Source organism: Loxodonta africana, chromosome 3 (assembly GCF_030014295.1).
Source record: "Loxodonta africana isolate mLoxAfr1 chromosome 3, mLoxAfr1.hap2, whole genome shotgun sequence".
NCBI lineage: Eukaryota > Metazoa > Chordata > Mammalia > Proboscidea > Elephantidae > Loxodonta > Loxodonta africana.
In genome coordinates, this window is record NC_087344.1 from 61,160,990 (window position 1) to 61,185,252 (window position 24,263).

General features: G+C 46.1%; 1 protein-coding gene across 1 annotated transcript; it reads right to left on the reverse strand.

The window, feature by feature from the left end:
- Nucleotides 1-15,189: 15,189 nt before the first annotated feature.
- STMN1 (stathmin 1) lies at nucleotides 15,190-21,109 on the reverse strand. The gene is made up of 5 exons (XM_003415403.3): nucleotides 21,047-21,109; nucleotides 19,322-19,389; nucleotides 18,682-18,854; nucleotides 16,364-16,555; nucleotides 15,190-15,719 (listed from the first exon to the last, which is right to left on the reverse strand). The coding sequence occupies exons 2-5, from the start codon at nucleotides 19,332-19,334 to the stop codon at nucleotides 15,648-15,650; spliced, it is 450 nt and encodes a 149-aa protein (XP_003415451.1). The 5' UTR covers nucleotides 19,335-19,389; nucleotides 21,047-21,109; the 3' UTR covers nucleotides 15,190-15,647.
- Between the last annotated feature and the right edge of the window lie 3,154 nt (nucleotides 21,110-24,263).

Here is a 24,263-nt window from a genome sequence, read left to right on the forward strand (position 1 = left end):
CCTAGGTTGGAGCAGACTCAATGGCAACTAACAGCAACCTGGTCCCCTGTGATCACACACCGTAACCGAAACATGTTGTATTTGATGTTCATTGCCTGTCTCCCTCCTGGGCTGTGTACCTTTTCCTGTGACTTGTCCTCGATTTCCAGCATCCAGCACAGAGAAAGTGTCTTGAAGTGGATGAATGAATGAAGGGTGCAAGGTGCTGTGGTAGGTCCTGAAATGCAGAGATGAACAAGAGATAACAGTTCCTGTGCAAAGCAAAAAAAAAAAAAAGGAAATGTTTGTCAAACAATGACAAAGAGGGATGCAGGAAAGGGAGTCAGGAGATTGCCCAGGGGGGCGGTGCTGTGGAGGTGCTAGAGTCAGAAAGCTTGGTTCAAACCCTGGTTCACTCACTTATTAGTTGTGACTGGGGCTGCTTTCTTAATCTTTCTGTAAAATGAGGATCCTAATAACACCTCCTTAATAGAAGAGAATGCAAGTACAATGAGCAGCAGGGAGCTTGGCTCATAGAAAACAGTAGAGAAATATATAGATCATTTTGATTTGCTAACATAATGGGTGGGTGAAGAGGGCTCCACCCCTGTTAGGTGTTCATACTTCAACCCTACCACCTCTAGGATCAAATGAAGATGCAAAAACCCAGAAGTCAGGTCTGACTTCTAGATTACACCAGAATATAAACTCCTCAAGGGTAAGGCTTTTTGTCTATTTCATTCACTGTTGAATTCTCAGCACCTAGAATAGAAGCCTAGCACACAGTAGGTCCTCAATAAATATATCTTGAATGAATGAATAAATGATTGAATTCTGCTTGGTTACCTTGGTGCGTATAGTTAACTCCCTTTCCTGCGTTGGGCCTCAAGTCCTCTTTCAAAATTTCAAACTCAACATGACTCCATCAGTTATGACTTCATTCATCCATAAGCAATGAAAATCCACAAAACAGCAGCTTAAACAAGTAAAAGGATGAATTTACCTCTCACAACAAGGACCTTGAGGGTAGGCAGTCCAAGACTGGCAGGCCAGCTCATTCATGGAATCAAGGACCCAGGTTCCATCTAGCTCTCTGCTCTAACTGTCTTATTATGTGGCTTCTACCACCATGACTACAAGATGGCTGCTATGCCTCTGGGTATTGTGTCTCCATCCCAGGTAGAAAATAAAGGAGGATGGGAAAACGGCAACTGGTGGAAGAAGGGGCTAGGCAGGCTGTTATAAGTTTATGTTGAGTGGCTTTGATTCATGACTGCCTTATGTATAACAGAATGAAACGTTGCCCGGTCCTGTGCCATTTTCATGATTGTTGGTATGTTTGAGTCCACTGTTTAGGCTCTTGTATCAGTTCATCTCATAGAGGATTCCCTTCATGTTTTCTGACCCTCTGCTTTCCCAAACACGATGTCCTTTTCTAGCAATTGATTTTTCCTGGCGACGTGTACCAAGTAAGTGAGCCAAAGTTTTGCCTTCTTCGTTTCTAGGAGCATTCTGGTTGTATTTCTTCTAAGACTGATTTGTTTGTTCTTCTGGCAGTCTACAGTATATTCAATATTCTTTGCCAATACCACTACCCTAAAAAAATAAACAAACAAAAAAATTCCGAGCTTTCGTTATAAGGAAGAGGAGAGAATGGACACCAGGAAGGCAACGAGAGCGCCTGCCTGATGGTCAAAAAGGGGTTGCTTCTTGCCATCCCCTATACCTGTTCCTTCGCCAGGCTTCTTCATTTTAGTAGATGGCACCTGCATCCTCTCAAGCAAAAACTCCAGGAATCATTTCTCACCCCACCGTCCACATCCAGACCGTCAGCATCCCCTTGGCCCTACTGTGAAATAAATGATGGATCTGACCATGTCTCTCCACCCTGTTGACCTCACCCCAGTCCAAGCCACCCTCATGTCTCTGTTCTGCACTCCTTTCTGCACTCCTGCTCTCTTACCATCCATTCTCCTCACAGTGCCCAAAGGATTCTTTTTTTTTAAATTGTATTTTAGGTGAAGGTTTACAGAACAAACTAGTTTCTCATTAAACAGTTAGTACACACATTCTTTTCTTTTTTTAATTTTTATTGTGCTTTAAGTGAAAGTTTACAAATCAAGTCAGTCTGTCATACAAAATTTTATATACACCTTTTTGCTAGATACTCCTAGTTGCTCTCCCCCTAATGGGACAGAACACTCTTTCCCTTCACTCTCTATTTTCATGTCCATTTGGCCAGCTTCTGACCCCCTCTGCCCTCTCATCTCCCCTCCAGACAGGAGCTGCCCACATAGTCTCATGTGTCTACTTGATCCAAGAAGCTCACCTTTCACCAGTATCATTTTCTATCCCATAGTCCAGTCCAATCCCTGTCTGAAGAGTTGGCTTTGGGAATGATTCCTGTCTTGGGCTAACAGAAGGCCTGGGGACCATGACCTCCAGGGTCCTTCTAGTCTCAGTCAGACCATTAAGTCTGGTCTTTTTACGACAATTTGAGGTCTGCATCCCACTGCTCTCCTGCTCCCTCAGGGGTTCGCTATTGTGCTCCCCCTCAGGGTGGTCCTGGGTTGTAGCTGGGCACCATCTAGTTCTTCTGGTCGCAGGCTGATATAGTCTCTGGTTTGTGTGGCCCTTTCTGTCTCTTGGGCTCATAATTACAGCCAAAGGATTCTTGATAACATAATCCAATCACACTATTCCCTGCTTAATACCCCAAGAGGCTTCACATCGTGGGTAGAATATCATGCAAACCCCTCACCCAGGCCCACAGGCCCTGCTTGGCTGGAACCTGACCACCCTCCTCACACCAGCTGGATCCTGCCTCTGGGCCTTTGCACTAGCTGTTCTCTCTACCATGAACACACTCTCCCTGCCCACCTCATGTGTAGAGGCTTCCTCACCCCTGCCACTGTCTATTATATCACCCCTTTTCATTTTCTTTATAGCAGCCATTATGATCTTTTTCACCCTCTGTCTCTTCTACCAGAATATAAACTCCATGAGATCAGTAGCCTTGTCTGCCTTGTTTACAGCTGTATCTCTAGGTCCTACTACGTGCCTGGCATGTAGGTAGACTCAGTATGTATTTGTTGGATGGTTGGATGGGCTGTTTTGGGTAATCTCTTAGAGAACCTGCAGCTCTTGGTCATCTAAAGAGAAGGGAGAGGTAGGTTAGAGTTTGTTGCTGTTGTCGTTAAGGTGCCATCGAGTCAGTTCTGACTCATAGCAACCCAATGCACAACAGAACGGAATACTACCTGGTCCTGCATCATCCTCAAAATCATTTTTATGCTTCAGCCCATTGCTGCAGCCACTGTGTCAATCCATCTCGTTGAGGGTCTTCCTCTTTTTTGCTGACCCTCTACATTTTAGGGGTAGGGAACATGGTATCTGAGACACAAGTAGAAACTGGAACCAAGAAATGATCATCTTTCCATCAACATCCAACACTCTTCCTGGACTGCCCAGGCAATCTTGTGAACAGGAGCATCTCTGGGGCAGGAGTCAGAAACCATTTAGGGAAAACAGGAGACAGGAGGTGAGCACAGATACCCACCATATCAAATCCGCTGAATCCTGACCAGACTGGGACCTGACCATCTGGGAATGGTGTTGAGAGAGCAGCCTGCTGGCTCTGCTACTGACCAGCTATGAGTAAGCAACTTAATCTCTCTGAACCTCAGTTTCTCCATCTGTAAAATGGGATAAAAATAGTATTTACTTCATGGGGTCGTTTTAAGGATTCAATAAAATGGAATATGTAAAAATGCATGGAAAATAGTAAGAGCTCAAAGAATCTTAGCCATAAAAAAGGAAAGAGGGAGAATGGCACGAGGAGCTAGAAAGGACATAAAGAGACAACACAAAAATGGATGGCCTAGTAATCCAGGCCAGCCTAGTCTGACATGCTGGGAATTTGGCCCTTCTAGAAAAGACACAGAAATTTATAGCATTTAAACTTTAGTACCTCCTACCCAAAATGGACTTTTGAGCTCTTCTGGTTCAACTCCCTCATTTTATAAGCTTCTGAGTCCCAGAAAGGACAAGGGCTCTCTCTAAGATGCTCAGAGAGTTGGCAGAAGAGTCAAGTTCAGAGCCAAGGCTAGTTGTGGAGGCAGAAGCTCAGATGGGCTGGCACGGTGGGTTATGAGCCCCCTGTTCTCAGTCTGGGGGAGAGGGTATGACTTTCTCCTGTCCCCTCATCCATAGGAGGCGGGGATGCCAGGTTCCCAGGATGGCTGGGAAGATTCATGTAGCCAGTAGGAGGAACACTGGGCAGAGAGGAGCAGGGGACTGACCCATCCTGCTTACCCCCCACCCCCAGGTCCCCTGTGCTAGGCCCTTTACAGGCAGCACTTAGTTGGGATAATACCCATTTTACAGATTCTGGTATGGATGCCCAAGGCCCCTCTATAGCTAATATAGACAGAACTTGAATCTTGTGTTGTGTGACTCCAAAAGTCTGTGACCTTTCCATTTGGTACTCTGCCCTGCCTTCTGCCAGGGAATTGGAAGGCCTGTATTTGGGACCTCACCACCAATAACTGGCTGTCACCTCAACCAGTCCTCTTTCTCTAGCCTCAGATTTCTCTTCTAAGCGTAAAGGGTAGATGCGCTAGTCACAAAGGCCCTTCCAGCTATAGCTGACATTCCAGGGGCTCTAGATAAATGCCTCTCCTGCCTGAGTCAGAAGGAAAACCTGTTGGGCCTCTGAACAGAACGTCTCCACAGCCTCGCATCTTGCCCCAAGCCCCCAGGCTGGCCCTGCTCACGGTGAGCCCCTTGGTCCTATCCCAGGCCCAGGCCCAGGCAGCCCAATGCCTCGGTTTCCTCCCATGAAAGGTGGTACCCATCCCTCCACCCCTCCATTCCTCTCAACAAGGGAGTCAGGGGCTTCTACCCACTCCATCATCTGGGGCAAATTTCTACTTAACGGTTTGGGGAAATCAAGCTAAACATTTAACGTAACCAAGCTCTTCAATCAGGCACCTATTTCCACAGAAGCCTTCATGGCTTCAGGCAACCTACAGGTCAACATTGAGGCCAGTGCTTCTCAAATTAATTAATTTTATTCAATTTTCAATTTGCCAAGGACTCATATTTTGAAAAAAAATAAGTTACTAAAAAAATTAAATAAAAAAAGATACAAACTACTAGTCATAACTTTTTTTAATAGATTAAAAAAAAAAATTGCCATCAAGTCAATTCCTACTCATAGCAACCCTATAAGACAAAGTAGAACTGCCCCATAGTGTTTCAAGGCTATAATCTTTATGGAGGAGGAGCCCTGGTGGCACAGTGGTTAAAATGCTCAGCTGCTAACCAGAAGGTTGGCAGTTCGAATCCACTAGCTGCTCCACAGGAGAAAGATGTGTCAGTCTACTTCTGAAAAGGTTACAGCCTTGGAAACTCTATGGGGCAGTTCTACTCTGTCCTATAGAGTTGCTATGATTTGGAATTGACTCCATGGCAACAAGTTTCCGGTTTTTTGGGTAATCTTTAGGGAAGCAGACTGCCACATCTTTCTCCTTCAGTAGGTTCAAAAGACCTTGTCAAATAGTTACAAACGTTTCTAAATGCTTACTTTCAGTTTCTGTACTTATCTTGGTGCAGACTAGTAACGCTTTGGGGACACGCAGCAGCCTGTGAACTGCATGTTGTTAGCACTGATTTAGGCGGCTGAGAGATGGACTCTGGCTTTGTAGATGCTCTCAGGAGACTTTCCAGAAGAAACATCTTTACCCTTCTCCTACAGGTCTCTCTGGATACTAAGCCAGTCAGCCTGACCACCGCCTGCCTGCCACACCCATCTGGCTTCTGGCTAGACCCCTCCTTCCACCCCAGTCCATGTCCTGGAAACTTCTTTATTTTTAAAATGTATTTCACTTTTTGTTGTTGTTGAAAATATACACAGCAGAACATAGACCGATTCAACAATTTCTACACGTACAACTCCATGACATTGATTACATTCTTCAAGTTGTACAGCCATTCTTACCCTCCTTATCCGAATTGTTCCTCCCCTGTTAACATAAACTCACTGTCCCTAAGATTCCTATCTAATCCTTCCAGTTGCTATTGTCAGTTGGATCCCATATAGATAACTCCTAAAAGAGCACAATGCTCAAGGCCAACATTCTTTACTAGCTAAGCTAAACATTGTTTGGTTTAAAGAAGACCTTAGGGGATATTTTTGGTTTAAGGTTTAAAGATTATCTCAGGGCAATAGTTTTGAGGGTTCATCTAGCCTCCATGGCTCCAGAAAGTCTGGAGTCCATGAGAATTGGAAATTTTATTCTGTATTTTTCCCCAGGGCCTTTTTTTTTTTTTTGCAATATGATACACTTTATTTTAATTAAATGTAAAATACACTTTATTTTAATTAAATGTAAAACACACAAAATAATACTCTCTGTCATGGTTACATATAACCCATTGCTGTTGAGTCAATGCCTACTCACAGCTGCCCTACAGGACAGAGTAGAGCTGCTCCATAGGGTTTCCAAGGCTATAATCTTTACAGAAGCAGACTGCCACATCTTTCTTCCGCTGGTTACATACACATGTAAAAATATACATATATATAGAAAAAACATGTAAAGAGGAGACTACATCTAAACTTCAGAATCCTGGGTACCCTTGGAGAGGGAAGGGGGAGCCATGGGTAGGTTGAAGGGTGGGGACTTTAGTAATGTATTTATCAAGACTGTTTGCCCTCCCCAAATCTAAATTTTTTTAAATAATTTTTATTGAGCTTTAAGTGAACGTTTACAAATCAAGTCAGTCTGTCACATATAAGCTTATGTACACCTTACTCCATACTCCCACTTACTCTCCCCCTAATGAGTCAGCCCTTCCAGTCTCTCCTTTCGTGACAATTTTGCCAGTTTCTAACCCTCTCTACCCTTCTATCTCCCCCCCGCCAGACAGGAAAAGCCAACACAGTCTCAAGTGTCCACCTGATACAAATAGCTCACTCTTCATCAGCTTCTCTCTCCTACCCATTGTCCAGTCCCTTCCACGTCTGATGAGTTGTCTTCGGGAATGGTTCCTGTCCTGGGCCAACAGAAGGTTTGGGGACCATGACCACCCCAGGGCCTTTTTGATGTATGTTGTTGATTCAAGTGTCCCTGTAGGTGGCGCCCCTGATAAATATACTGAGTCTTGGTGGTGTGAGGTGGGATGACCCAGGAATACAGGGTAAAGGTGTGCCTTCTTAACTGGAACCCCTGTAGCAAACTTGGCCCAAGCATCACTTCCTGCAGGAAGTCATCCAGCCTGCTGCCAGACTGAGGAGCCTCTCACCGTGCCCTCATCATGGTGCAGACGTCCATGTACTGAGTGGGGACAGTTGTCTTTCTGTCAAGTAGAAAACAGAGCCTGCTCCTCCAGGGCAGCGCAGCTTGCGCCTCGGTTCAAGGATGTGGCTGCATTCCCCGTGTCCCCTGGGCTGGGTGCCCTTGTGCAGGGTACAGCCTGCACAGTTATAAGCAGTGGCCTTGATAGTCAGCGCGCCCTGTCCATCTCCACCAGAGTGTGGGGGATGAGAGAGTGGGAATCACATTTGGGATGTTGGATCCTATGTACAGAGGTCTCTGCTTGACTGAGCAACAGAAAACACTGGGCTTTTCAAAAAATCTAGACACCTGGGCTCCAGTCTTAGAAATCTACCTTCAGAGATCTGATGAAGGGCCTGGGTCTTATATTTTGAGAAAGTGCTCAGCTAGTGTCTGATCCTTCCGAGGAGCCAGCAGGTGTCTGGAGACTGTGCTTGCAGAGGCATGGTACATGTCTGAAAGGAGACGCCAGGACCCGCGGCCTCTGGGGAGGAGGACCGGGCACCTCACAGGGAGGGAGGTTCACTTCTCATTGATTGGATTTTTGATGTAAAAAAAAGGGTTCGGTGACTGACTAACGGAGTGGCCGTCCTTGTTGTCAGGGACGGGGGGCGGGTCCTGTAAAGGACAGAAGTGGGTGGACCAGAGGATGGAGAGCTGTAGGGCACACGTCCCGCCGCAAGGGGCAGCAGCTGCTCGCAGTGGGCTGATAGAGCTGGATAGGCTGTGGTCCTGCGGCTGCCAGACGTGGCTTTTCAAGATAAGCCAGGAATCCGATTTTCACATGAAATTGTCAGCTAATTCAACAATTTAAAACACTGCGTGAACAAATGCAATGCTGGCAGACTGACTGTGGCTGCAGGCCACCAGTTAGTGTTCTCTTGTCTAGGAGGGCGTCCTTAATGAGTGGACACCTCAGACCCAACTGCAAAGCCAAGGGAGAACCACCTTTTGCTTCTAGAAAATCAAGTTGACTCCCTATGGGGTGCACACAGGGCCACAGAAGTCACCCACTCACTCATAATTATTGAATTCAGCACAGATGTATAACCTCCAACCATGGGCCAGGCACGGTGCTGGACTCCAGTGGTGAATGTGCCATACCCGGTCCTGCTCTCAGGAACCCTATGGTCTAGCTGGGCAGACAGACTTGAAAAAATAACTGTATATGATTAAAGAGTTTCAATTGCGATAATGTGAAGAGCTGTAGTACAGCATGGGGGTTAAAAATTCAGGTGTGACTCAATATAGGGGAGGTCAGCACAACTGGACTAAACCAAAAGCAAAGAAGTTTCCTGAATAAACTGAATGCTTCGAGGGTCAGCAAAGCAGGGGCAGGGGTTTGGGGACTATGGCTTCAGGGGACATCTAAGTCAATTGGCAAAATAAAATCTATTAAGAAAACATTCTGCATCCCACTTTGAAGTATGGCATCTGGGATCTTAAACACTAGCAAGCGGCCACAGGTGCATCAGTGAGTCTCAACCCACCTGGATCAAATGAGAATGAAGAACACCAAGCTCACAAAGTAATTATGAGCCCAAGAGAAAGGGCTACATGAACTAGAGACTACATCATCCTGAGACCAGAAGAACTAGATGGTGCCTGGCCACAACCGATGACTGCCCTGACAGGGAGCGCAACAGAGATCCCCTGAGGGAGCAGGAGAGCAGTGGGATGCAGACCCCAAATTCTCATAAGAAGATGACTTAATGGTCTTACTGAGGCCAGAAGGACCCCGGTGGTCATGGCCCCCGGACCTTTTGTTGGCCCAGGACAGGAACCATTCCTGAAGCCAACTCATCAGACATGGATTGGACTAGACAATGGGTTGGAGAGAGATGCTGATGAGGAGTGAGCTACTTGTATCAGGTGGACACTTCAGGCTATGTTGGCATCTCCTGTCTGGAGGGGAGATGGGAGGGTAGAGGGGGTTAGAAACTGGCAAAATGGTCACGAAAGGAGAAACTGGAAGGAGGAAGCAGGCTGACTCATTAGGGGGAGAGTAAATAGGAGTATGTAGTAAGGTGTATATAAGTTTATATGTGAGAGACTGACTTGATTTGTAAACTTTCATTTAAAGCACAATAAAAATTATTTAAAAAAAAATTCAGGTGTGAATCCTGACTCCACCACTAATCTAAACCTCAGTTGCCTCATTTCTCACCTGTGAAATGGGCATGATACTCTCATAAGGTTATTCTGAGGCTTCATTGAGATAATGCAAATAAATGTTAGGTGCTGCTGTTAAGTACAGGGAAGATCCCTGGTGGCACGAACAGTTTGTGCTCAACCACTAAATGTTGATGGTTCAAACTCACCCAGCAGTACCACAGAAGAAAGGCCTGGTGATCTGCTTCTGTAAAGATTACAGCCAAGAAAACCCTGTGGAGTGTAGTTCTAATCTGCACACACAGGATTGCCATGAGCCAGAATCGACTCGACCACAACGGGTGTGTTTTTAAGTACAGAAAGCTCTGAGATCTGTAAGAGGGGCACCTGGGCTTAGCTGGGGAGCTCCCACCAAGCCTCTGCTTTCCCCATCTCAGTGAATCCTGGGGTTCTTTGGCAGTCAGGGGAGCAAGAGGCCTCAGGGATCAGAAGCCCCAGGCCCAGAAGCTGCCTGCAGTTGCAGAGGCTCTGACCTTCCTTCAGTCACCATTCTCCTGAGATGGCAGTGATGGGGTGGCTGGCCAATCTCCCTCTTGTTTCTTCCTTTATCTGTTTCAGCAATCAGGCCTGGTGGGGTCTTCTCATCTACCCCCAGTAAGATCTGGTGCCCAGGGGAAGGGAATACTCTAAAGGATCCTCTTGCCAGTCAATTCATCCCACCTCTGCCTCCACTTCCTTTTCCTTAAAATGGCTTTGTTGACCAACCACTACCACCCCTTGCACTTGACCATGCTGGGAAAAAGGAAGGCCTTTCCAGCTACCAGACAGAGCCACTCCACTGGGGCTGAGACATTTTGGGTCTCATGGACCTTGTTATGGATTGAATTGTGTCTCCCCCAAAACGTGTATCAACTTGGTTAGGCCATAAGTCCCAGTATTGTGTGATTGTCCACCATTTTGTGATCTGATGTGATTTTCCTATGTGTTGTAAATTCTACCTCTACGATGTTAATGAGGCAGGATTAGAGGCAGTTATGTTAATGAGGCAGGACTCAAGCTACAAGACGAGGTTGTATTTTGAGTCAATCTCTTTTGAGATATAAAATAGAAAAGACAGCAGAGAGACAGGGGTACATTCTACCATCAAGAATGAAGAACCAGGAGGGAAGTGCGTCCTTTGGACCCGGGGTCCCTGCGCTGAGAAGTTCCTAGACCAGAGGAAGATTGATGACAAGAACCTTGCCCCAGAGCTGACAGAGAAAGCCTTCCCCTGGAGCTGCCATCCTGAATTTGGACTAATAGCCTCCCAGACACTGAGAGAATGAATTTTTCTTTGTTAAAGCCATCCACTTGTGGTATTTCTGTTATAGCTGCACTAGATAACTAAGACAGACCCCTACAATGGAAGCTGAAGTCAGAAAGCCGCCTTTGTGCTTTTTACACGCAGAATACCTCTAGCAGAGGCCTCAGCCACAGGATCACTTTGGTAGCTACTGTTTGACCTGGGTGAAGAGGGAGGAGGCAGATGGCAAGGGACTGAGGACTTGGCTCACCAGCAGTGTTTCTGGGGTCCTGAAGTTTAGCTTAGTGAGAAAATCTTCAGTGTCCAAGACATAGTCATTGATCTCAAAGAGTCTGCAATCTAAGCAGGTAGAGAAGACCTAGAATTACAGGGTCTTGGTCTTGGATATAGGAAGGGGACTTCCAGGGTACCTAACCCAACCTCTTACCCAAAGGGGTAAGCTCCTCTAAAGAACCTGGCCGTCATGTCATCCTGTGGGAATGCAGAATTGGGGAGCAAAATTTAACAGTGATTACGCCAGCTGGACTAACATAAGGCTTGTTATGGTTGTCTGGGACCACAGATTTATGTGGCGTGCTAAAACATCACTGGAAATCAAAACTCCCCTCTGGGAAAATAATAAACCTAGTAGGAGGGAACACCTTTATGAAGTGGGTAGGGGAATGAGACCTCTACCCAAGAGCATGCCAGGAGAAATGGTCACTAATTGCCTTTTTAAGAAGGTGGCATTGGCTGAATTCAGGGCTTCAATTTGTTTGCTGGTGTGCAGGTTTAGGATGTAGGGGAATTGTTTAGGATAATAGAGGAGACGCTGAACTGCCAGGGCAGTGCCCCTCCCTGTGCAGGGCCTGGAGTTAAGACTGCCAGGGTTAGACTCTTAGTAGCTTAGGACTTTGGGTGAGTTACATAACCTCCCTAAACCTGTTCTAACAGGAGAGATGATAATCCCACCTACCTCATGGTTAGTCCTGAGGACCTGGAAGTGCTCCATAAAGAGTAGTTCTTATTGCTGACCCCACTTTCCCAGTCAACTGTGGAATGGTTTATTTCTTCTCCCATTTCCCATGGTCAGCAGGAAATTTTAGTTCTCTGGGGCAGTGACTGTCACATCCGTCCCTCCAGAGCACATCACCCTTCTCTGGTTCAGGCCCTCATTGCCTCAACCCTGTTGGTTCCATCTTCCACTGTGGTCTCTATAGCATTTTTCCTGGTAATTAACCATGCGACTGCCTCCATTTCCTCTTCCTTAAAATGGCTTCATTCACCAATCACTACTACCCCCTGTTCAAAAGCCTTCTAAGGGTCTCTACTGCTTAGGATAAAGGAAACAAAGGGAGGGGACTTTGACTGAGAGCCTGCCTTGAGCCAGTAATGATGGCCGGTTCTCCATGCATGCGGCAATCCCACGCATATTAAGTGCCTGAGGACATCATTCTCAGGCGGAGGTTCTCTAACTCCTCACCCCTTCATGAGTAAGCACATGATATGCTGGGACCCCATTTCATGGTCTTTTCTTCCCTAGCATATAGCTCATTGTGAGCACATTCAAGAAACCTGTCAAATGTTGATTTAAGGGGCTCCTTTACACCCGCAAACCTTTTTTCTAATGAGGTCAACCAATTGTGGAGGTCCAAGTACAAAAGCCTCAGAAAGAAGGGGCAAGCCTCATTTCCACTCAAGCCAAAGGGAATGGAGTTCTGCTCCTTGGTGAGTCCCCAGGCTGCAGTCAAACCACTCTGGCCTTTCAAGACTAACCTATGACAGAAGCACCACCAGGAAGATGGCTCTGCTAGGACAGAGGCACACTCCTAAGGCCAGAATACCTAGGCCTGGGGAAGCACGCAGATGAGACGCTCCCCAGAAGCTCATGGCTACCCACCATCCCTCCAAGTTGTATGCAAAAAGTTTGGAAGTTACTTAACTGACCTAGCCCAACTTTCTCATTTTATCTGAAAAAACTGAGCCCCAGCACCAAGTGCTTCTCCAAAGGTCGAGGTGAGACAGAAAGCCAGGGCTTCTGATTTTGTGGGTGAAGATGCATCCCCTTCACAGCATTGGTTCCAACTGGGGAATCCTTTCTCCCGCCCATTTTGACCCTTTCCTGCTTTTTCCTGTTCTATTCCCTTCCCTAGCTCCCCATCATGGATTGAATTATATCCCCCAAAAAGTGCGTGTATCAATTTCACTGGGCCATGATTCCTGCCCGGTATTGTGTGATTTTCTTGTATGTTGTAAATCCAGCCTCTGTGATGTTAACGAGGAAGGATGGGCAGCAGTTGTGTTAGTGACAGGACTCAATCTACAAGATTGGATTGTGTCTTCACGCGATCTCTTGAGTTATATAAGAAAGAAGCTAGCAGAGAAACACGGGGACCTCATAGCACCAAGAAAGCAGCGCCAGGAGCACAGTGCATCCTTTGGACCTGGGGTTTCTGTGTTTTCTGTGTAGACCCAGGGATGATGGATGAGAAGGCCGAAAGAGAGAAAGCCTTCCCCTGAAGCTGACACCCTGAATTTGGACTTTTAGCCTACTTACTGTGAAAAAATAAACTTCTCTTTGTTAAAGCCATCCGTTTGTAGTATTTCTGTTACAGCAGCACCAGACAACCAAGACACGCCCCCCCCCTCCCAAATCAAACCAGTTGATGTCAATTCTGACTCACAGCAACCCCCTATGTGCAGAACAGAACTGCACTCCATAAGGCTTTCAAGGCTGTAACCTTTTGGAAGATCACCAAGCCTTTCTTCCAAGGAGCCACTCAGCAGGTTCAAACCACCAACCTTTCGGTTAGCTGCTTAACCATTACACCAGGGTTCTTTGTTCCCTTCCCTACGTGTCCTATGTAAAAGTTTACTGCCACCTGTAGGCTACCTAATATCATTACCACAAATTTCTATCTTAAGGCTTTCTATTCCCATCTACCCAGAACTGACCTCAGTGTCCCTGACCTGGAATTGACCTGATGGCAACAGGATTGGTTTTTACTCAGAACTGGTGTTGTTAAAGATTACCAGTAGGTACCATCTCACCATGCAAATATTTCTCTAACATCTACTACGTACCAGAGGGAAACCCTGGTGGCGTAGCAATTAAAAGCTATGGCTGCTAACCAAAAAAGTCAGTTCAAATCCACCAGGTGCTCCTTGGAAACCCTAGGGAGCAGTCCTGCTCTGTCCTATTGACTCCGCAGCCACGGGTTTGGTTTTGGTTTTTCGATGTGCCATAGACTGAGGGTCCAAGGGTGAATAATGCTGGGTCCCTGCACACGAGCCTCACCTCCTCCCATCTGTGTAGTGTCTACACCTATTGTTTACACTCAACTACATTTCATCTTGTTTCTATTTGACCTACATGGCCCTAACTTTTTTAATTCAGCGTTTTCAGAACTCCTACAGTTGGTCATCTTGGTCTAAGTAAATTCAGAAGTCAATTCAAGTCACACAAAAGCTGCATAACCATTTCCGATTCAAGAACATAAACAGATCACTCACCAGCCTCTGCTGAAAAGAGTAATCACTATTTATATTTAGTGCTAAGTACACAGTAGGCACAGCTCTAAGTGCTCGCTTCTTCTCTCTACACACACACCCCAAACTCGTTTAATCCTAACAACGAGGTAGGCTATTACTATCCTCATAAATAAGTTCCATAAAACAGAAACCCAGGAAAAGCCAGGGCTGCAGAGCATGCGCCAGCATCGTGCAGACCCACTGCGTTATCGGCAGTCACCCTGCAAGCACCTAGTGCACAGCTTCGACGAGCTTTTATACAGATGTCTGACAAGCAAATGCTCTTATGTAACTAAGGCCATTTCCCAAAGAGCAGAGGAAACCTGCCAAAGGTTTTCCTTGAACTGAGAGGCAACACTCCGGAGGAGGTGAGTATCATAGCATCTGGGTACAAAATGAAGTAACTGCCAACTTTAATCACCCGAGTCAAACGCTACTGTGGCACATAAGATTCTTTTAAATCACTGTATAGGAGTTGCTACACCAACACAGAAAGCTTTATTAGTAATATTTTGATTCCTGAGTCATAGCTTCTATGGTAGGCAAGTATTAGGGCACAATCCTGTTCTCAGTATGTAACATAAGGCAAATAAACCATCTAATATCTGTAACTAGGATTTTAAGAGTTCATCTAAACTGTTATCTAGAAATACCATTTGTGCCTTTAATCTGCTTTTTAACAGGGACACAGGAACAAAAAAATGCTTGTTTGCAAATAAACATCTGAAAGAATATACTAACAGCTGATCTGGGCCAAGGCATCAAAACAAAGTGATGATTGTGGAAGAAGACAATGTGAACAACTCTGCAGCAAGAAACTCTGAGGGCAGAGAATTCGCAGTAATAATGTGACGCTGGGTATTCCCACCAGCCCAGAGGTTCTATCTGGAACAAATATAGACGAGAGGGTCTCTACAGCTTGACAATTACCTGAACAAAAAGAAATCACTGCCACCAACAGCACTGTGCAGTTTTATTAACCATTCAAGTACAGTAGCATCTGGTAAAATTGGGACAGAACTGGGATTTAAAAGTGAACAGATATTCAGTATCTAACGGTTTTGAAAGAAGCCACTACATACTCTTTTCACAAACATGTTTCCACGGAGCCAATACGGTACTAGCCATTAACCCAGCACACCAAGTGTACTGAAGTAGAAAAGATGCAACAAGAAAAATAGCTACATTAGAAAGACTTCAACACTTTAGAAAAAGAGTAAAACACTTTTCATTTCTCCCCTTGAGCCCCTAAAACAACATCATACAGCCTGGATCTACCTATACAGTCCTACATCAGCTTCTAGAATATTTGTCAGGAGGGAAAAAAAAAAAAATGACACTGGCCAGTACAGTCTTTGGATATTTAGGAAGGGGAAGGGGAGAAAGTCAGTTCTCAGAACAAATTAGTCAGCTTCGGCCTCATCAGCAGGATCTTTGGATTCTTTGTTCTTCCGCACTTCTTCAATGTGCTTGTCCTGTAAATGGAAGAATACGTAAATACAATCAGTCAAAGAAAAAAGCCTGCCACGTAATGGCCCAACACAGTCTCAGTACACGGACATTAGAGCCTGTCGGGAATCAGGTAATTAGAGTTCTAAGACATCACCTTCAAACCTCCTGGGTCACTTGTGGAACCTAATGACTCAACTTCCCACTACTGCTCTTCAAAGAACACACAATTACACTAGAAATTATTGAATATTCCATTTTAAAATAAGGTACCTCTTGAGTGAGCTTCTTGGCTCAAGTAGACACATGAGACTACGTGGGCAGCTCCCGTCTGGTGGGGAGATGAGAAGGCAGAGGGGGACAGAAGCTGGCTGAATGGACACAGGGAATACAAGGTGGAGAAAGGAGTGCACTGTCTCATTGCGGGAGAGCAACTAGGCGTACACAGCAAGGTGTATATAAATTTTGTACCAGAGACTTGATTTATAAACTTTCACTTAAAGCACAATGAAAAATAAATAATAAGGTACCTCTCATTTTACATGTTAAGCACAACTAGTAACAAAAATACACAAACACCTTTTACCAAGGGAATTGGTTCAAGCCACTTCATTGGTGCCTCAAACTTTAAGCTCTTAACCTCTCTACAAAGCAAAGATGAGAAGCCAACCTTTTCTCGCAAACGCTCCAGTTTGGCAGCCATCTGTGCCTCTCGGTTCTCTTTGTTGGCTTCCATTTTGTGGGTCAGTTTCTCTTCCGCCATTTTACTGAAGTTGTTGTTCTCTTCTATTGCTTTCTGAAGCACTTCTTTCTCGTGCTCTCGTTTCTCAGCAAGCTGCTTCAAGACCTCAGCTTCATGAGACTGGGAAAAGAGTTTGTAACAGGCTAGGCTCTCTGAAACGTACTTAGCGTTAGTTAAAATTACAACAGAAACTTACTGGGGGACTGAAAAGAGGCAGAAAATAAAGTCCGTTTAAATAATTCTTAAGTCAGGACCTGAATTATTCCTACCATAAAACACTGTGAAAATCATATTCTTTTCTAGTGTTTGTATTTACTTCAGAAAACTGCCCGTATTTGTTCAGGGATCTCTTACCCAATTATTCCTGAAGAAAATCATGGTAAGATTTACACCTTAATGGGATCAAGATGATTTGAGTGATAGGCACTTAAGAATGGAGCTTTCACGTAAAGAATTTCAGGCTACCCAAAGAAAACCAGGGTATTATAAAAAAAATTAACCATAATTGGTTAAAAAAATGTATGTGAATGATAAAAATTTAAGACTAAGTCTCTAGATTACTATTTAAGCCAGTGAGATTTATTTCAAGGAAAGGCTTGTTAGTTTTTATCTACGGACGATGTACCAACTTCCATCCTGCTGGAGTTGTTACCACGGTGTGCCTCCTTCAACAGAGACTCAGAATAGCTTGTTACCAAACAGATGCAGACGCGTTTGGAAGCAGTACTTCCAGGATAACAACAGAGCATCTGCTACAACTGCCACTGGCTGTTAATTCTCTTCCATAAAATCCCAGTAATGATAAGAGTTTCACTATATTTAACCAGTTACTATGTAAAGCACAGGCTAATGACAACAGGGCCAGGGATGATTCCTAAAAAAACTTCTGTCCAGCCTTTGGTTCCATCTCTTCCTCTTACTCTATGAACACCAACTCCATAGGAGAGCAGGCAGGAGACAAGGCACAGTGCAAACACTGCTCTTACTGGGGAAATGGTTTACAGTATTGACGTGAGTCAGTGCACGTGCAGGTAACACGTGGCACTGAAAGGCACTTGCTATATAGCAGCTTAAAAAGGGGCCTCTATATGTGTGTGGAGTGCCTGGGTGGTGCAAACACTTAAGACGCTTGGCTAACCGAAAGGTTAGAGGTTGGAGTCCACCTAGGGGCACTTCAGAAGGAAAGCCCGGTGACCTCCTTCTGGAAAATCAGCCGATGAAATCCCTAGGGAGCACAGCTCTGATACACATGTGGTTGCCATGAGTCTGACAGTAACTAGTTATATATGTGTACACATCTGTGTGTGTGCACGTGAGAGCCCACTTACGCATACTAGACTTCAGATCTCACTGGTTGTGTGATCTCAGGCAGGTCGCTACTTTACCTTTTTCTGCCTTAGTTTCCTCATCTTTAAAATTAAACCCAGCCTCCAATCAGGGTTGTTAGGAAGGGGATCTAAACGGTAATTTATGTAAAGTCCTTAATCAGTAGAATAATGTTGACCAGAAGGAAATACACCAAAATACTAACAGTGGTTATTTCTGGGAAGTAGGTTTATGAATACTTTTAATGTCCTATTTATAACTTTCTGTGTTTCCCAATTCTTCTACAACCAGCACATTAATATTTGATTTTTCTTAGTTCTTCTTAAAGATGTCTGCTTATAACAGAATCGCTTAGATAAGAAAAAAGCTGCCACAATGCTAGTTAAGCAACACAACCACATTACTAGCAATTTAAAATGTTTTTATTGTATAGCTTTCAAAAAAATTAAACTAAACAAAAAAACACCAAGGGACAAGGGAACAAAAGGAGGGGGAAAAAAAAACCTCCAACAAAATCATCCTGCCAAAAAATGCTCTATTTTTTACACAGAAATCACAAGAAGCGTGAGCTTTAGTTTAAGACAGACCTGGGCTTAAATTCTGGCTCCAACACTTACTAGTTGGGTGGCTTCGGGAAAACGACTTAACATTCATTCCTGAGACTGTTTTCTAATCTCCATACCTTAGACAACATCTACCTTGTAGGGCCACTGTATTAAAGGAGAAAAGTAAAAGTAAAGGAGCTGGCATATAACAGAAGCTCAATAAAAGACAGCTGGTAATTCTCCCAGCATGGGCACGTGTAATTTTCAATTATAATCGGTGTAGCTGCAATTCTATTTTCCTCCTGTATGGAAATAAAACTGACTTGTTATATTACATTAGTAAATATCCTGTTTTCTCTGAATTCTGATGTTTACCTTGCGTCTTTCTTCAGCAGCTTCTAATTTCTTCTGAATTTCCTCCAGGGAAAGGTCCTTCTTCTTCGGAGGGGAAAGGGGGAATTCTGGGACAGCCTCTTTTGAACGAGGGCTGAGTATCAGCTCGAAGGCCTGGCCTGAGGCCCGCTTCTCCAGTTCTTTCACCTGGATATCTGCAACGCATTCAGAAAAATGGGCTTCTCCTATTCTATTGTTTTATAATTTTCTAAAAACCAAATCAAATTAACGAAAAGCATTAGGGCTGATGAGGAAGCTGAGTTTGCAGGTAAGAAAAAAGACCACCTCCCCAAAAAACAAAGCTCAGCATTTTTAGATTAATAAACATCGCTCTGCAACATCCATATTTGACAATCACTTTCATAGACAAAAGAAATTCTCATGCAAAACTCCGGTTTTGCTTTGGACCAAGCCAAACAGTCTTGACAATGAAAAAAATTACGTGCTCTCAGTACATTCAAGTGATATCTGTCTTGGTTTTTTTCTTTATTCTCCTATTCACAAAATAGGTTTTCTTTATAAAATGAAAACACAAGTGTCGAACGAAAGGCTTTAAAACCTGAGCCATCTCCTAAAACTCTAAGCCCATCACAATTTCAGCTTTTCCAAACAGGTTACCTACCAGAAGAAGCCATGGTGAACAGAAGAGACTGGCAGTGTATTCTATGCAATCCACTGATAAGGAAAACCCTGAAAACGATTTTCAAAAGCATGCAATCAATTTCTGTGTATTTCTATATCCCATCGATATAAAGGGACCTCAAATCACATCCACACAAATCAGTATTAGAAAAATCACTACTATGGAATTAAGTAAGACTCATTAACCACGAAAGAAAATTATCAGTATCTGTAAAATACTGAAGCATATCTGGAAATTCGAGCTGAATATAACATTGAAGAAAAGCAAGTTAACTGAGCTTACGCATTCAAAAAACAACTCTGGGATCTTTAAAATTAGACGAGGTTAAGCTACAAGCTTGGATTTTTTTTCAATAAATTCTAAAATATTTTTTCCAAATAGTGAGAATATATTCCAGATTCAACTCACAGCACTGAGACCGGAGCCATCTTAACACTGTCTACAACTCATTGTGCAAATGAAATACCCACCCCTGCTTTGTCTGTGTCTGCCACGGTGGGAAACAAAACGCCCACGCTAATACTAATCAGTAATGTTCAACTCCTATTGTTTCTAGGGTTGAAACTCCTTGCCCAACAGCGGGCAGTAATTAGCTTTATAAACCTTCGAGTTTTAGGTTACGTTTGCTACCTTATGTCATAAAAAACCTTACATCCCTTGTTAATTTTTTTAAGGTCATGATTCTTATAGACCCCAGGCTAGTAACAAAATGGTAAGAATATAGATTCCCAACTCCTTAGAGATTAAAATCAGAGACAGCTAAACCTTCAAGCCGGGGCACAGCAGTGGACGCGGCACCTGCCCCAGGATGGGCGTGGCCCTGGTCCAGGCGAGGAGAAGCAGCAAGCCACCCTCAGCCAATGAGACCGCGCCCTGAGCTCAGCAGCCTGGCCCCGCCCCCTTCCTCCCCGCGCCTTTTCGAATCTCCCGGAACTCTCAACACCCCGGAGCGCGCGCGCGTGGGAAGGGGAGGGATGGGAGGGGCTAACGGTCCTATCCGGGCAACTCCGCCCTTCCCGGGCTCGCCCCCGCCTTGATGCCCCCCCCACTCCCGCCAAAATTACCTCGAGGGCGCCCCCGCTGCAGCTCAGCGGGTGGCGCGAACCCCCGGACGCCCCATCCCCGGGAGCAGGCTCGATACCTCCTTCCATCGCCCCCACCCCCAAACTGTCGACGCCCAAGCAGTCCGCGCACCCCGCAGCACGGCCAGGGGCGTTCTTTTGGGGCGTCAGTCCCCCGGGTGCGGCCTCTAAGTCACGGCGTGAGGGCGACTGCGACCACAGGGAAGGGGTCCAGCTCTGGCTGCCCGCAACCCCGCCCTATGGCCACTGATCCCAGGGGCCGCCCCGCCCCTTCAGACAAAGGGGACCCCGGCGGGGCCGCGCTCGCAAAGACAGGGACACGACGAGGGCCCACGCCCCCTATTGTCTCCTCGATAGCACCCCGAGGATGCCGCCCACAGCTCGGCCGGCTGGCCGCGCCCCTTCCCCAGGACAGCCGCGCCCCCCAGGGAGCCAGGACAAAGCCGGCGCTCCGCCCGAACTACACACAAAGCCAGCGACCCCCGCCCGCCAGCCCCTCTTGGGCTCCCGGCCCCGCCCGCCGGCCTCCAGCAGGGGGCCGCCGCCAAGGCCCAGCCCCTCCGGCTAGCTCCGTCCCTCTTGCTGCCCTCACCCTTTTCTCCTCCTGAGAGCCTGAACCCACCTGCTCGGTCCGAGCCGCCTGGCCACACTCTGAGCACCAACAGACCCCGGCGCGCACAAAAGCGCCAAACAGCGGCACGTGACCTCCCCGCAGGGCTCCGCATTGGCTGAGAGGGGCGGCACGTGCCGGCCCCGCCCCGCCACAACCCAAGTGGGGCCCCGCCCCTCGGGACCCCGGAGCACCTCGGGAAGTGTAGTTCAGGCTCGGGGGCTGGAGGACAATGCGAGGGGTGGGGGCTGCTTGCGGGGTGTCTCCCCAGGTGTGAACGAAGGCCGGGGGCGGTTGGTCTCGCTCGGGAAGCGGGCGTTGCCGTGGTCCCGGACCGAGTCCGAACTGGCTCTCCCATCACTAGGAAAAGGGCGGGGCGGGGGCGGGGGCGGGGGCGGGGGCGGGGGCGGGGGCGGGGGCCCTCCCTACCTCTCGGACGGTGGCAGCCTCGACTCCGCTTCTGTCGAGCCACGTGCCCTGCAACGCCCAAGGGCTGCACTTTGACAGCAGTCTTCCCTCTGGTCCCCCACCCCTCGCCGCCGCGTAAGACGCCCGAGCCCTTGTGACAGGACAATGCCACTCCACAACCCTTTATGGCCCCCTGCCTCTAGCGCCTTACCCCATACACCTCCGTGTCACCTGTATTGTGACATCATCATAATCCCTATCCCATTCAGCCCTAACATGTCGCGGGCGTGGCCCTCTCCACTGCGCACTTTCTCAAAACCATCCCAGAGTCCCCGAACTAGTGGCCAGGGACCCGTGGGGGAAAAAAGCGTGAGGCTCCGGAATTTGATCTCTGATCTAACAAAGGCACTCGGCTTAAATGCAGACTCCATCTGTTCTGCCAAGCTTTTGCCTGACGATAGGAAAAGAATAGCAGTAGCAGTTCTAGACTACAGGGACTGCAGTTAAGTGTTGCTTTTGTTCTTACAGCACGTGCTCCTCAGAGCGGGCTGGGCTCTTTTTAAGAATCAGAACAAAACGAACCACAAGGTCACAATTTCCCATGGCCTAGGTAGATCGGAAACACAAAAGAAATTGGTTTGACCCTGGACAACTTAAAATGACTGGCCTCTCTCCCTCCCACAAAAAGGTCAAAGGAAAAATAAAAAGATCATGGTTCCCAGACCAAGGCTGTGTCCTCTAAAAAAAAAGGTGGTTATTACACCTGGACACCTGTTTTATGGTCCCGACTAGGGGAAAGGACACCTTCATTGCATTAATCAATGGACACTGCCTCCTAAAATCCGGAAGCAAATATGACCAACTCTCCAGAAACAACAGTCCTAATTTTAAAAAAAAGACTCCCAATGTCCAGGTCATACTAGCTATGCACCAGAGATAAAAATACAATTAACAGGTGCCTGGGACAATTAAAACTGGATCACACAGCAGACACACCACACAAAACAATCAACAACGCACTGTTGCCTAAAATATGCTTGTTGCGGCATTTTTCTCAACAATCTGCTCTTGTATGGGGTCGGCCTCCCTGAGCCAATCTAAGTGGTTTTCCCATAGCTTGTGAGCAGGACCAGGAATAATTCCTACTCTGAGCCTTGAAAAGCCTCTCCCTCTCAGACCAAACTTAGCCACAAAATGGCCAGGTGTTTCTATCTGTCACTGTTCTGATCCGTATCTCAGAATTCCTTAGAAAAGCTGGAGAAGGGTGGGATTAAGACCTGGCTGAAAACTGACAGATTGCCAGGCACACAAATGAGCAGGGAACCCAAGGTCAAAGGGCCTATTATCCCTGAGCCTGTCTTTTATCTTGAAGTCAGTGTACTTGATCTGGAGGTTCGCAGAAGATCCCACCCATGCGATGCATATATATATACATAAAATACAAGAAATTGCCACACAAGAATCTCACATTTCTGACTACTAATGTTGTGACAAGAAAAAAATAAATCTTTCAAAACACTGATTATTTTAAAGCACTTACACTGCTTCTTCCCCCACCTCTTTCCCCTTAGAGCCCATGTCTATTTCCATGGAAACCACAGCCAGGAACGTAGATGTTAGAACTCATGTAGATTTTTAATCTTTTTTAATGAAGCCACTTGGCTTTTAGATTTGTTGTTCGATGCCTGATGCTACCGGTCTATAACAAGGACATTCTCACTGCTGTTTATGTAGCCCCTTGAGGACTAAAGGAGCTGGAGTAAGATTTCCCCTAGAATGACCCTAGGAATGAAAAGCTGCTTGTGAGGTACAATAATCCCTGTTCTCTTCAGGGTACCAAAAAAAAAAAAGAACCAGTTGCCATCAAGTTGATTCTGACTCTTGGCGACCCCATGTGTGTCAGGGTAGAACTGTTCCTCATAGAGTTTCCGGTGGCTGACTTTTCACAAGGAGATCACCAGGCCCTTCTTCTGAGGCACCTCTGGGTAGACTTGAACCTCCCACCTTTTAGTTAGCAGCAGCTGAGCGCTTAACCATTTGCACTCCAGGGACGTTCTTCAATGTGGGGCTACTTTTTCGAGAGCTAGATTAGCTATTTCTTGCCAACTCCTATGGGTGTTCATATCTCGGCCCTGGAATACAAAGGGTTTTAAACTGTAAGGAGGTAACATAGTTGTTTCGCCACTTCACTTCGAAGAGGGCAGAAACTCCCTTCTCTGAAGCTTCCTAAAACTAATTTCAAAATCACTACCTCCTGCAAGGAGTTAATGTTCACATTTTGGAACTGTCTATCTTTGCCTGTGAGAATTATTTTTGCCTCTGTTCAGATGGTTTGGTAGGATTGCTGTGGAGCTGGCTGTGATCATGGGTTAGCACAAAGTGAAGTCTAGATATGGCAGTCATCCAGTTTATTTGATCTGTGTAGACAGCTAAAGGGGAGCACTTTAGGCTTCAAAGTCCAGAGGAATGTCTACACTGATCAAATGGGCCAGGCTGTTGTCAGATCTGCTGTGTTCCCAGAAAGCATCAGGCAGCCTTTGTTCATTGTTGGTTCTGAGGCTGCAGGGGTTGTCTCCCACATAGGCGCCGCCGAGTTCCACAACTGCTTACAGAGCCTGTCCTTGGCAAAAGGGTGTCGTGGGAGAGGTTTTCTCCTTGTCACCAGCTTGTCTGTTATCTTTGTGTCCTAATCCTCAGGCACCTGTGATCTAGCACTCCCTTCCCTCTTCAAAACCTGTCTGTGAATCTGGTATTTTGCACATCTGTCTCCCTCACTAGACTATTAGCTACTACAGGTAGGGGTGTGTCTGCATTGGGCCTG

Bases quoted from the DNA above. Each gene is read 5' to 3' on its own strand.
- STMN1 (XM_003415403.3), bottom strand. The intron at 16,556-18,681 runs GTAAACATCAGA...CTCTTTTCCCAG, and splicing joins CTGCTGAAGAAAGACGCAAG to TCTCATGAAGCTGAGGTCTT. The intron at 15,720-16,363 runs GTTGGCTTCTCA...TTCCATTTACAG, and splicing joins TGGAGCGTTTGCGAGAAAAG to GACAAGCACATTGAAGAAGT.